The sequence below is a fragment of the Cylas formicarius genome, unplaced genomic scaffold (genome assembly GCF_029955315.1).
Source record: "Cylas formicarius isolate icCylForm1 unplaced genomic scaffold, icCylForm1.1 PGA_scaffold_7__23_contigs__length_41026272, whole genome shotgun sequence".
In the NCBI taxonomy this organism is placed as follows: Eukaryota; Metazoa; Arthropoda; class Insecta; order Coleoptera; family Brentidae; genus Cylas; species Cylas formicarius.
This window is the reverse complement of record NW_026844352.1, coordinates 16,830,063-16,844,941: the sequence shown is the minus strand read 5'-3', so window position 1 is coordinate 16,844,941 and position 14,879 is coordinate 16,830,063. Positions and strand designations below refer to the sequence as shown.

Sequence of the window (14,879 nt, the reverse complement as noted above, 5' to 3'; positions counted from 1 at the left end):
ATTCGCAAATGTAATTTTCAAGATAAAAAGTTACAAAGGGTATTAGATTAGCTTTGTTTTTTTGGAAATTGTTCTGAAATGAAGTATATGCAAGTCTATGTTTAACAATGTGAAAGTTTCTTTTTTTGGGACCAAGTCCAAGTATTGCTATGTAAGCTTTAAAAAATTTATCATGTCCAAACCAGACTCGCATTCGAAGAAATTCAATAATTCCAAAGCTGCGGCCAAACCAAAATCTAAAAGCACTGAAAGTTTATTTGCCAACTTCACCATGTGGTCATCATCTAACAGCGGTAGATTTAATCCCCCATTGCCTTCAAATTATTCGCTATATGGTTTATATTGGCAATCAGTTTTGCAGCAAAACCAATTATGTGATCCATTTAATACTTTCCTGCCACAGCATCAGCAAATAAGCAAATTGACAAGTAATGCTCAGCATCAAATATATCATTTATCTCGAGTTATCAACAGACAATGCAAAGACACTCGTAGAAATAGAAGTGCTGGTGGAAAACCCAGAAATTGTTTGAATGAATTAACAAAGGGTAAGTCTGAAGTGAAAACTTCATGTTTGTTCTTAAAGTCTGGGTGTGGGTTTTTTTTCAGTTTGTGAACTACTCTGCAAAAGAAATGGGGATTTTACATTCACTGTTATGTCTTACAATGTACTAGCACAAGATTTAATTAAAGAACACCCAGAACTTTACAGAATGCATGACCCAAATGCTCTAAGGTGGAATGTTAGGTGGCGAAATTTGTATAATGAAATTAAAGTTCTTAGTCCTGATGTAAGCATGATGAGATAAATGTATCTGTGATTGATTTTATTGAAAATGCTTTTGTACAGATTATGTGTCTTCAGGAGGTGCAAAATTCACATATTGGAGCATATTATGATAAACTTGAAGCACTCGGTAAGATGTGACTCTATATGACAGTTCCAATATTAATTCTGTTGAATTGTAAGGTTACATTGGTATATATAAAAAACGAACCGGGTGTAGAGTTGATGGTTGCGCTATATTCTATAAAGCCCATTTGTTTGCCTTGGAGGAATATGAGACTGTAGAGTTTTTTCAGCCCAATGTGCCAATATTAAACCGGGATAATGTTGGCATAATTGCAACATTTTCACCCAAACGCCATCCGCACAAGTCATTTGTAATTGCAACTACACACACATCTATTGTACAATCCCAAACGTGAGGATGTACGTTTGGCTCAAATGCAGTTGCTGCTTACAGAAGTAGAGAGGTTGAGTTTCAGATATAAATTCAAGTGAGTGGGCCATGTTTAGTCAGTATCCATATGTGAAAGTTTTTATTTTAGGTTGAAAAATCCTTATTTGCCTATAATTCTGACAGGTGATTTAAATTCAACCCCAGATTCAGAAGTGTACAGCTTTTTAACTAAAGATTCATTGAACTATGAACATCTTAGTAATAGGTCTGTAATTGAAGTAAGCAGTAATAAGCAGAAAAAGTTTTTGGTGCCACCTCATTTGGGTATAACAGGTAATGAAGATTTAATGTTTTGTTTCATTGAACTGTTTCATGTGTCAATAGTATCAAAAGTAGTGTTTTTAGAGTGTATAACCTTGCTTGCAAAACATTAGCCTAGCTTTCAAAGATTCTGGATTCCTCCTGCGTCTGTTGTTGAATCTAAATAGCAATTATATGGTATTTTGTTTATTGTTAATATTGATTTGTTCTCATTTAATCTTGTATGGTTTGATGAAGTCAAAAGTCGGTGCTTCTACCTGCTACTTCTGCGACAAATAAAAGATTCTGCAAACTGAATTTTCTTACCCCTTTTGATTTTTGAAATACAGAATATTTTTGGAAGCTTTGTATTTTGAAACACCCGTTGTATCACAGTTAATTCTAACGAAAAGTAAAACTGGGTTTGTTGCCGTTTTTTACATAGAATTGAGTGGTATACTCGGTTTTTTTCTATCTTCAATTATTTTCGAGTAACAAACCAAACATATTTAATGGGTCGCCCGGTTGTTCTCAATATTACGTCTAATATTTAAGTTTTGAAAAAAAAATCGATTTTTTTAGTTAACCATTGACAGGGTATAAAAAAACTTTATTTAATTTAAAACAGAACAATTTTGGTAAGTTTTATTTAACCAAAAAGAAATACACATTTTTTGACCCCTAATATAATAATAATAATAATACAGTCGAACTGCGATTTGACACATGAAAATTTCGAGTTATCAATAAAAACTACAAATGCATGTACTTTTTTGTGAATGAACATTTATTCATTCATTTTTAAAAATGGATTATACCTTACATAAATGCCCTAATATCTATGATTTTAAATATATAAACATAGTATGTATGCACATATACATACATATGTATGTACATATTAAAGTTTACTCTTTCACTGGAAAAAAGTCAGTTATTTGTGACTGACGACCGGATTTCTTATTTTGGTTTTCAACATAAGCTTCAATTTTATTTAAACAATCATAAAGGGAATCGGTGGTGTTTTCACTGGTTTTCAAATAGGAACGCAAGACAATCAACGAATTTTCAACCAATTTATTTGAAGGTGATTGCTAAGAATTATGTTCCAATTCCTCCTCCATCGTGTCACTTTCGCAGGTATCTTCTATGTTTAACTGTACCGGTTCGGATCTGCAGGACTCGATAATATCTTCCTCAGTAGGAAACTCTGAAGTAACAATATTCTCATCCACATGTATAAAATCGTTGATGATGCTACCTTCTGCTATACCTCTCATGTTTGTCCAAGCTTTAACTCGATTTCTATTTGGATTTCGTCTTGACTCTTTTCTTTCAGGTGTTCACTTAGGAAAATCAAGGGAATCTCATCTTCTTCTTCTCATTCAGAATACTGACCTAAACCGGCATTTTTAAAACAATTGGAAATTGTTTCAGGCTTAACGTTGATATTCCATGCGGTAGTTACGTCGTCAACACAATCCATTAGTGTAATGTTATTGTTTTTGTTTTCTTCGAAACGTTCCATTGCGGTGATGACTGAATGTTTATTTTTCAAAATTGTAGACACTGTACTTGCCGAAAGCCCATACTTCACAGCTACATCTTTATTTTTTGAGCCACTTTCCACTTCTTTTATAACCTTGAATTTTTGATCAAAAGACAAAGCTTTCAAAGTACGTTTTGATGACATATCAACAAATGCAAAAATCCAAAAATGTCTTTAATATAATGTGTAAATTGAATAGGGACAGTATTTTTCACTTAGTATTAACTAGTAAGTCATACAAGTGAACTTAGCAAGCACAGAAACTGAACTGCTTGCATAGATACGTTACAAAGACAGGTTAAGATCGGTTGTAATTAGGGGGTTCTCCGAGAAAATTCGACTTATCGAAGTTGGCACCAAATGTGTCGTTCAAGTTATCAAGATATTTGAGTAATCGAAGTTCGAGTAATCAAGACAAACTAACACGCATTTCCTACTTTTGACGCTATTGCCAACCAATTTGGTTCGACTTATCAAAAATTCGAGTTATCGAAGTTCGACTGTAATAATATTATTATTAAAAAAATAAAAACAGACAACCTGGTTCTAATCATGCAAAAGAAAAAATCATAAATTGTTGAAAACGGATCGCAAGTGTTGCTTAAATTGTTCTCCATTAAGTCTTAAACATATTTCACACATAGTTCTTATGCTTCTTATAGTATTTATAAAGGTTATTTTATTCATTTCATATATTCTGCCATTGTTCGGTACTGGATGGTATATTGGAAGAAATCCAAAATTGATAAATCCAGTGACCTAAGTGGCCTTATCCAGTAGCATCGAAATGAAGGAGAAAACCTGAAATATTAAAGCGGCCCTTCCCGTGAAAATGCTACGTGCTGATTTTCTTATTGACACGAAAATCATGAGTTTTTTTGATTTAATATAGTAGCACTTGTGAAATCAGCTTGGTCAGACCATATAACGGAATTTTCAAAATTATTTTCCGAATTTACTTTATGTGAGTTCCCACTATCAAACTCTATTCGGCGCTATGCATTGGCAGGATGTAAGTTTTGAACCAGATGAAATTTATATTTGTTGAGTTGGTTTTTTTAAGATCGTTTCAACCAGTGATTTCATAATTCATAATTAAAAAGGCAAACAATTTGCCACCACTGCAATTTATTTTGACACTCTTAATTAAGTTGTGATTTCCGTTTTTTGGGTTCATTATGGGTTCATTAGGGGTCTATCGGTACTCGGTAGTACGATGCGGCAAAAAAGACACGTTTTAATTCGTCGGTCGTGATTTCTCTCCTTACTCTTTTGGTCGTTTCAATAGACTTTTATTTAGTGAGTATATAATTAACAATTATCTATTAGTGACAATTTAGAGTGTTCTAATCTCCTAAGCTCTCCAGCTCCCCGCGTAATCCGGGACTATCACTAAGATTAAAAATATACTAAGGTAAGACCTCAATTCTTTTACTTCATACACATTTTACAGTCCACTTTTCTCTCCAATCTGGCTATTGTCTAGTTGGTCAAATTAACAAATATCCTTCTTTTGTCTGTTACAAATATTAGAAAATGATCCATCTTGAATTATTTAAGAACTAGATGATAATAAATAGTTTTGGCTAGAACCAAATACAATAATGCAAACCTGTTGAAATATACTTCTAGAGCTTCATTATGTCTTTTTCTAAGTTTTCAAATTTAATATTGACTGTCATGGACACCCAATACATGGACAGAGGTCTTTGTTTTCATTCAAAAATAAGATATGTTAAAAATCTGATTACAAATTAAAACTAATTTAAAACCAATAGAAAAACATGTTTTCGGGAAGTTTGGTATTGTCTCTACCTGCTCATCTTGATCTTTGTATGGTCTCTTTTCTTACAATTTTTATAGAATACAGAGGTGTAGAAGACTTGTGTTCCATGTGTAATGAAATAATCTATGAAGAAGAGAGCATGTAAGTCATCATGTTATAGAAATGTTTGGCCATAACATCGCTTAGTGCAATATGTTCATATGGGCCTCATTTGCATCAAGTCTTAAAATCTAAAAAGAACTCAGTTACTTGGCGGAGCTAATATGTCAAAGGTGAATATGAAGAGTTTCGTGTCGATAGAATATTGTCTCTATAGTGATATGTGTAATTTATGAGCCTTTTTTGTACCTGTGTAAAGTTTTTAATGATAGTAATCTTTATTGTGTAACAGAGAACTGTTTCTTTACAAGATTTATTCTAACATCTGTAAACTAGTAACTCTCCAGTAAATTAGTAGCACAAGCAACTACATTATATGCACTATACCACAAATCTATGTGTAATTAATTTGACGGAAAACGTCCATGTCGTTACAAAAGAGATTAAATACTTCTTCAATAAGTACTTCCTCAACTGAAGAACTTTGATCAAACATTGTTTTTTGAGGTTATGAAGTGAAATACAGTCCTGGAGGGTACAATAAACAACTGTGTGGCAGTTCCATAGCCATTTACCATTCACATAAAACTGCAAAAATTGTAGAAACTTTGTGTGTTTTCAGTTTGGGTGATGTACTTGTTAAATATTTGGTGCCATATTGGTGAACGTATATAACTAAAGTATTTTAAAATGTGTTCAACATTTCTAGTGTATCTCCATAGACTTGATCAATGACTGTTTAACTCTTTTAACAGGTAATTTTTTTATGGTAATTTGTAGAAATTGCATCCTGTCTGCCGGGCTTTAAAATAAGCTTTAACAGCGAAAGGATATAATACTAGATTATTTTAATCGTCTGTGGGGAAAATTTTTCTGTACCAGACGACGCGCAGACGAACATTTTTAAAATGCCACATAATTTTCCCTTTATAATTACATCACATATTTTCTTCAGGTTTTGGCTAGTTAGTAGTAGTAGTTAGCAACCCAACATTACAAAGCAAGAAAATCAATGGCGCCAATTGACGACCCTTTTCATACTGTAGACTGTTACACAGATATGATTTTATGATTTGTGTTATTTTGTTGCAAAAGTTTTATTATTCCATGCAATAAAGATTATTTTATTCATTTTTTATTTTTTATTTAGTTGGGGTTCCTGCTTATCATACAGACAAGACACAACCATCAATGATTTCTCGTTTAATAAAGATATTGACAATTTCAGTGTTGCTATTGAGTATATTAATACATTGCAGATGATTCTCAACATTTTCTATTGTTGGAGCAGAGAAAAACCAATCGACAAATATCAAGGTCTCTCGAAAAAGCTCTGATTCAGTTGCACAACAGCGAGAGAGACGTAAGCGTAGTAAGCTCGGAGAATTTAACGAAAAACTTTGAGCTTTTCGGTTCGGGCTCTATTAAGCACAAATTCTCTTTGAAATCTGTTTATGCATATAATACGGAAAATCCTGAAGGTACCACTTTTCAAAATCGATGGTTGATGGTAGATTATATATTTTACAGGTAAGATTATTTTCGTTTCTTATATGTTTTGATCGCCAACGTTTTATAGTTGGTTTGCATGCAGAGTATTCAAAATAAGATTCCCTACCTTCTTAATTCAGAAATGAACGATATGAAAATATGTTAAATACAAAACTTGTAGAGTTTCATCTAGATTTTTTAACTTTGAATTTTTTATGTAGCGTTCTATTCATCTGGGGTAAATTCCACCGTTCTTATTTATAACATAGCACCTTGTATATTATAGGATTTTTTAATTCCTGGGGACATTCGAGTAATATTTCATGTATATAATTCTATGTGTAAGTCTTGTTCTTCGAATTCCTGAATTTTATGTCCAAAATGACATTGACAGGCGCTAAAATAATAATTTTTCCTATAAGGGAACCTTAATTATTTAATTTTGAGTCGACTGCTTGTCAAAGAGAGCCTATTCTAATATACTTAGTCGATATTTTGGATGTCAATTAATAAGGAGTGAGCAAAAATTAGGTACCAAATTGAAATTATATAAATCGTAAAAAGTCAACCCCCTATTTTTCTAATTTTATCCTATTTGGTATCAAAATTAAGGTAATTTTGTAAAAGACTGTATATTACAGAAATGCATAGTTTCCGAATTAATTGTCAATTTAACATTTTCCTATTTCAATAATGTTATAATTCGGATGTTGTTTTGTTATTAGTTGGCCTCATTTAGCTACTAGACATATGGACGCCCTGACTATGCTGACAGTACAGGAACTTATGAAGCAACTACGTAAAAAATTTTTGAGAAGATTGAGATATATCGAAATCCTATTAAATTTTCAGTCAGAGGTGCAATAGTAGGTATGCGGAATTACAGCACCTGCATTTTGGTCTTGAAGCCGTGTAGATACAAGTATTTCTACATGTATTTTTTGATGTTAGCTATTTTTTTTTCCGAAATTGTGCTTGTAAATCGTCGCAAAGTGTTAGTTTTAATAAACTTATAGGTTTAACCTCTATTGAAAATGTAAACAAAATCAAAATCACCAAAAATGGTTCTTAAAAGTTTAAACATAACTTTGAGATACTAGGTATCACACAGGAAACCTCTAAATGGAAAAAATGTTCAACAAGCACCTCCTATTGAGAGAACGCGCATTCCTTTATCCAAAGTTTAGTGGACAATTTGTTTCAAAAAATGTTGGTATTAGAACATCTCTTTTTCAATATGCAACCTAAATTAGACCTAAATGTAAGCGAAAACTCCTAAAAATAGAATTTTCCAAACAACAGCAGAGTTAGAGGACGTCACTTGAGAAGCGTTTGCTTGCATCAATCCTATAACGTTAATGAATAGTTGCCATTTAGTATGAAAAAGGTGTGCTCAGTGTATTGAAGAGGGCTGCACCCAATTTGAACAATTAATGCAAAAGGTTGGGTCAATTTGAATATGTATTAAAATAAAGTTTTCGTTTGATAAAATGTAACACATCATACTTTTCATAATTTTGGTACATTTTAAATTGCTAAAATAATTGTCGCAAATATATTGGGTATATTTTTTTGGTCTTTCTCTCATGTACATCCTTCCTGTAAGCAACTGCTAAAATGCCTGGCTTGCGTTCAAATGTTCATTGTGTTGTTCCTTCCTTAAAATGAATACACAATTCTCAACCATTGCTGATGCTTGACATTTTGTTAATGTTCATTTGAGATATCTTTTTCCAATAACTGCAATACACATATTTTCTAATCTTTTGTTGCTTCTTTTCTGGTGTTAAACGGTTCAAATAATTTTATTCCAGCTACATTTCCTTTTATTTGACGCACAATCCAGTGCCTTGTCCAACTAAAAGTCTATAAGCATAATATTTTGTATTTTTATATCAAAGGTAACCTCTACCTTTATAAACTTTACTAGGAGTTACCAGTATTTTTTTTAATAAACTTCAAATATATTTATTGAATACTTCAAAAAGTGTCAAGAAATATTTTTTCATTTTTAAATATGTATTGTTGTTTAACATTTATTGGTGGCTTCTATTCTAAAGGTAGAATCTATCTACCTGTTGTGCGGTATCGAAGGACCAGTAAAAATTTTGAGAATTTTACGTTTTTAAATGGATTTATTGCAAAAAAACAATAAATGAGTACAATTGTAGCTCTATGTAACGCTGTTGTTATTGCACTGGCGGGAGCTTAGCGGTCCGTTATCCTGTTCGTTTTCGTTCGGGCAAGTTCGGTCAACACAGTTGTCGGTCTGGGCGCTTGGCGCGTGATTTTAAAATATGAATTTAGTCACATTTGCACTAACATACGTCGCCCCCCTTGAAACACTCCAGTGTTTCAAAAGAACTAATGTCACTGTTACGAAATTAGTCTTGATTGGGTAAAACCCAGCACTTTATCACTGGTCGTTTAAGAACACCTGAAGTTGTTTGAACAGTAACAGTCCGTGTGATTCCATCTGTATCTGGATGTAGTTGATTGACTCTTCCCAGTCTCCACTTCAAGGGTGAAAGTCCATCCTCCTTTATGATCACTAGGGATCCAGTTTTTAGTAGTTGTGTTTGTATTTCACCGATTTAACACCGGCTTCCCAAATGCCTCCGAAGTGGGGCGCGCGTGGTGGAATGAATTTTCAAAGAATGCCATCATTCGATAGAGAATCAGAAATCTTTTTATTGTTAGCGTTAAAATATTGTCGAATTTTGCTGTTCGCGCCTACAAAGTAGTGCCATTGTCAAATAACATTTGCGAACATTTACCACGTCTTGCCATAAATCTCCTAAGGGCTTCTAAAAAACATTCTGAAGTTAGGTCAGAAACAACCTCTAGGTGGATTGCTTTTATGGCAAAGCAAACAAATAGTGCAATATATGCCTTGGTTGTTTTGAAATTTCTTCCCTTTCTATCTCGAAGTAGAAAAGGTCCAGCAAAATCGACGCCAGAAATAGAAAAATGACGAAAAGGAGTTGTTCGTGTGGCAGGCAAATTTCCCATGATATACTGTTCGGGTTTGGCATTGAAACGAAAACATCGTAGGCATTCATGAACAACTCTTTTAACAAGATTACGACCGGACAGTGGCCAAAATGTTTCTCTTATTGAAGCTAAAAGAGCTTGGGGTCCAGCATGCAATAAGGCTAGATGTTCATGACGTGCAACCAGAGTAGAAAAATGATGGTTAGACGGTAATACGAAAGGGTGTTTTTTGGAAAAGTCAAATTGTGAAGAATGAAGTCTTCCGCCAACTCGTATGGTTTGAGTGATTGAATCAAAGAATGGGTTTAAACTTAAAAGTTTACTTTTATTGGCAAGTTTGGAGTTCGAGAACAGTCTTTGGTAATGGTTTAAAGAATTACATAATTCGCAAGGCGTTAAAGAACCAAAAGTACGTGCATTTTGTTCTTTAGTATTGTTTATGAATCTATGTACATAGGCAAATACTCGCTTGAGTTTCAACAAAGACGAAAATCGAAAAATGAGAATGATTTTTTCATAAGTCGTGAAAAAGTTTTTTGCCGCAGCTCTGGCAAAATAGTTGCCCTTTTACAAGGTATTTGTGTGGGCTAATGATTTTCTGATTGAATTAACCATTTTGGGCCATGAAACCAAATTTCTGATTCTGAAAGTTTTGTCGGTTCGATGCCTCTTGAACAGAGATCAGCGGGATTGTCAAATGCATTTACATATTTCCAAGAATCTGGAACAGTTAAAGCCTGGATTTGTGATATTCTGTTGGACACAAAGGTTTTTGGTAGAGAAGGAGATGTGGATATCCATGAAATAACAATGGTCGAGTTACACCAATAAGTTACCCGTTGGAAAGTGATGTTGGTTGATGAAGTTACCCTTGATGCTAGTTCAGCTAGTAACAACGCACCACAAAGTTCCAGTCTTTGAAGGGGGGTTTGTTTTAATGGTGCAACGCGGGTTTTGGCAGTGTAAAGTTTGGAAGTTACGTCTCCAAATGTATCTGTACAAGGCAAGTAAATACAAGCTCCATAAGACTTTTCAGATGAGTCCGAAAAGCCATGTAACTGGATAGAAATTGGATTGATGCAAAGTATATGTCTTGGAATTTTTACCTTATTCAGGTGAATCAACTGCGAATGGTATTTTGACCATGTGTAGTAGAGATCAGTGGGTACTGATTCATCCCAGGAAATTTTTAATTTCCAAAGTTGTTGCAGTATGATTTTTGCAGAAATCGTTACTGGTGACAGAAGACCGAGGGGGTCAAAAATTTGTGAAATTATAGAAAGAATTTGTCGTTTAGTTACTTTGACATTGTGTCGTGAGTTGATAGCATATTGAAGATTGTCGTGTTTTGAATCCCACAGTAATCCAAGTGTTTTGTTTTGCTCTTCTCCGATGTGAAGAATGTTGGATTCGAACTTTGATTAAATTGATGTGTCATTTGATGACCATTCTCGAAGTGGAAAACCGTAATCATTCAAGAGTTTGGATAGTTTATCCTTTATTTCCTGGACTTCTTCTTTGGTGTCGCCACCAGTTAGAAGATCATGTACATAAAAATCATGAAGGATGATGGAGCAAATTTTTGGTAAATCATTTTTATGCCGATGAGCAACCTCGTGTAATGATCTTATGGCGAGAAATGGGGCAGAAATAGTACCGCAGGTTACAGTGTTAAGATTGTAAACAAGACACTCGTCATCTGGGTTAAAACGCCAAATAATTCTTTGTAATTTGCGTTGATTGGGTGTTATAAGCACTTGCCTATACATCTTAGCAATGTCTGCGCTTAAAACAATGTTATGTCGTCTGAATCGCAGAAGGATGTTAAGTAAATTGTCTTGTATTGTTGGACCTACTAACATTAGATCGTTGAGTGATATATCTGATATATTTGATGGAAGAACAATCAAATACAACTCGTAATTTGGTCGTTGTTGAACTCTCCTTGAACACACAATGATGAGGAAGAAAGAAACCTGAACTCTCTTGTTGGTTCTCATCAAGTGACATGTGATTCAGTTTTAAATACTCGTTGATGAATTCATGATATTAAGTTTTCAAATTGAGGTTTTTATTTAATTTACGTCCTAAATTGAGAAATCGGTTGGTTGCTATTGCTCGAGAATCTCCAAGCTTTGAGATGGAGTCCTTCAGTGGCAACGTGACTATGAAACGACCGTCATCATTTCGAGTGGTGTTTTGTTTGAAGTGATTTTCACAATAAATTTCTTCATTGGAAAAAAATTTTGTTTTTGGATATTCTTCTAACTCCCAGAAATGTGTTTGAGAAGTGTTGAACATTTTAGATGTAATTATTGAACCGGAAATTATCCACCCCAACTTAGTTTTCTGTAATATTGGAGCATGTCCCTAGTTTGATTTGACCAATACACAAGAGGTCCCAAAATGTGTCAGCACCAATCAGTATGTCTACTGGAGCAGGTTGGTGAAAATCAGGGTCAGCAGTGTGAGATTATTTGGAATTGTTAATGTTTCCCTGTTGATTGGAAACGCAGGAATATCTCCGGTTATGTTGGGCAGCACCAAGCATGAAAGTGTTCTCCGAAAGTTGTTTGTTTTGGAATTAATTTCAACAGAGACCATGTAATTTACGGGATAATCCAATTGATTGATTCCAAAAATCGAAATGTCAACTTTAGTTTTGGGTAGATTTAAAATGTTACAGCAACGTTGTGAAATGAAATTAGATTGACTGCCGTTGTCAAGCAAAACTCGGCAATCGTGTGGAGTTCCAGATCTGTCAAAAATTGTCACGACTGCAGTGGAAAGTAAAACCTGAGTATTGATGTGTTGACGGTCAGTGTAACAGAAGTGCTGCGATTAGTAGAAGTAGCACTGTCGCTAAAGTTGGCTGTAGTTGTGGCAACATTGTTTGTTGTGGAATCCTTGTTTGGGAAATGCAAAAGCGTATGATGAATTTTACCACACTTCCTACAACCTGTAGACTTACAATCCTTTGTAGAGTGTGTTGTATTTAAACAGTTTATGCAAAGGCGTAAACATTTCGCTGCGTTTAACCTCTCATTTGGACTAAGTTTTGTAAATTCAGAACAGTAATAAATTGTGTGGTCTTTTTCACATAAAGCACATTTTCTTGTTGACACAGATACCAAAAATTTTGAAGATTTGGTAAATGGTTGTTTGTAAAATTGTTGTTGTTTTAAATCGTTTGATTCTATTGATTCTAGAATCCTGCATCGTTCCTTTAAAAAGCTAGTTAAACACTCTAAAGTTGGTAATTCATTAGTACTGTTTTGAAATTCCCAAGCGCGACGTGTAGAATTGTCAAACTTGGAGGAAATCAAATAAATTAATAAATCATCCCATTGATCGGTGGGGTGGTTAAGAACATTTAAAGCGCGTAGCTTTTTTTGCATTCCACCTAAAAGTTGTCTCAAACCCTGGTGAGATTCTTTTGTGATGGTAGGCAAGTTAAAAATTACTTTAATGTAATTGGTGACTAATAAATGTTTATTTTCAAAACGTTCTTCAAGCATTTTCCATGCGACGGAATAATTCGCATCCGAAACTTGCAATGATTTTATTGTATCAGCGGCGGTACCTTTCAGTGAAAGCCACAAATAATTAAATTTTGAACATCCGCAAGGGCACTGCTTTTGTGGATCACTGATAAACAGCTTTTGCAGGAGCGCAGTAATCCACAGGTTTCTCACTTTTTTAACACTTGGTGGTTCAAAATTCGGTTCGGAGGAACCAAAATGTTGTGCGGCATCGGAAGGACCAGTAAAAATATTGAGAATTTCACGTTTTTAAATGGATTTATTGCGAAAAAACAATAAATGAGTACAATCGTAGCTCTATGTAACGCTGTTGTTATTGCACTGGCGGGAGCTTAGCGGTCCGTTATCCTGTTCGTTTTCGTTTGGGCAAGTTCGGTCAACACAGTTGTCGGTCTGGGTGCTTCGCGCGTGATTTTAAAATATTATTATTATTAGTATTTACAAAGAAAAATTTTTTCAGGATCGCAACGGAAAGTTTTCTAGAAAACCCCTCGAGTTTTCGAAGATACTATCAAGGCATGTCTTTTTTCAAACAAACGGTAATCTTTTTTAAACGCAAATTACACTCACATGAAATAGAGATGCAATTTTAAGTTATTTGCAAAATGTATTTTCACTAAACTGAAGAAATATTGGATAGGAAATGCAGAAACCTGAATAAAACCTACACAGGCATTAAAGACAAGATTGGGAACACTGGAACCAGAACCAGGTTGATGAAATACATAGGGAGGACAAAAAACAGTTAACCGCCCTAACCTAATAAACTCGACAGCAGTTCCTGTAATCAGGAAAAAAGCCCCTTGCCGAAAATAAGAAAGACCCACCCGCTATCCCAGTGACTTCCCACTCCAATCAAAGCAACACCTGTGTACCCTAGGTAAGTTTCAACAACTTTTTTATATGTATAATTCAAAAAAATAAAGGCTTATAACATGTTTTTATTTTAGAAGTACCAAAATTAGGGAGTCAAAGGGTTGAATGTTTTATCTACGAAGAAGGCTGACAAATATCTTGTAAGCTCGCAAGCAAGAAAATCCAGAAAGAAACAAATAAAATTTTGCACTTACGTAATTTACAAAAAAAAGGGCAATAATTGACTATTTGCAATATCTACTTCCAGGTGTGGTAGCTACTCTTCTAATCATATCAAATGTCTTGCTGTGCAAAAAAATAGACCTCTTTTAATAAGTTTAAAAATGTAGGCCTCGAAAATATTCTAATAAGTTGCCTTCATAACTCCTTACCAGTCTTCGTAATACTTCTGACTTTTTGGTATTGGACAGCTATCACCTTCATTATCCTCAAATATTCGAATTGGTTCGGCTAATTCCAAAGGCATTTGACCAAATTATCCTCCCTCATTTTGTTTTTAATTAAATTGTCCATAAGGACGTTTCAACTGTCTGATGTAGTAGGTACTAGAGTACAAAGACGTTTCCACTTTATTAACACGTTAAATCAGCAACACAAACACAGAATAAGATATTTTGAAAAAAATCTAAATCTCCAAATCAAAAATACTTAACAAAAATAAGGCACCATAACTTCTACAAACATGTTTTCATTCGCTACAGCTACGTCTCGAAAGCGCTTTGCTACGTCCGCTGGATGTGATCAATCCTAATCTCTTGGACTAATAACTGAGAAACCTCAACAGTCGTCGGTAATGGGCGAATGATCATAGTCAATTTGCCCAACTGCCTCTTAAACGAACGAAGAAACGACTAAGAAGCTTTTTCTGGTTTTTTTTCGGTACAACAGCGAAGGAGTGAACACTACCTGAGTATTGTTGTGCAAATCTTTAGGCATCGGCCCTAATTTTTATTGTTTTCTGTTATTTGGTGAGTCCATTTAACGCATCCAGTTATATATCAGTTTTTGTGGCTGGTAGTTTCCTCCTCTTGGCCCTCTAACCTTAATCATGGGGGACT

At 34.3% G+C, this 14,879-nt stretch overlaps 1 protein-coding gene across 1 annotated transcript; it reads left to right on the top strand.

The window, feature by feature from the left end:
• The first annotated feature begins 634 nt into the window (after window positions 1-634).
• LOC132704730 (protein angel homolog 2-like) lies at window positions 635-14,017 on the top strand. The gene is given in 8 exon segments (XM_060674937.1): window positions 635-791; window positions 851-917; window positions 971-1,179; window positions 1,181-1,281; window positions 1,333-1,517; window positions 6,178-6,448; window positions 13,406-13,484; window positions 13,586-14,017. Coding segments are annotated over 8 exon segments (1,068 nt in total). The 5' UTR covers window positions 635-656; the 3' UTR covers window positions 13,607-14,017.
• The last annotated feature ends 862 nt before the right edge of the window (window positions 14,018-14,879 follow it).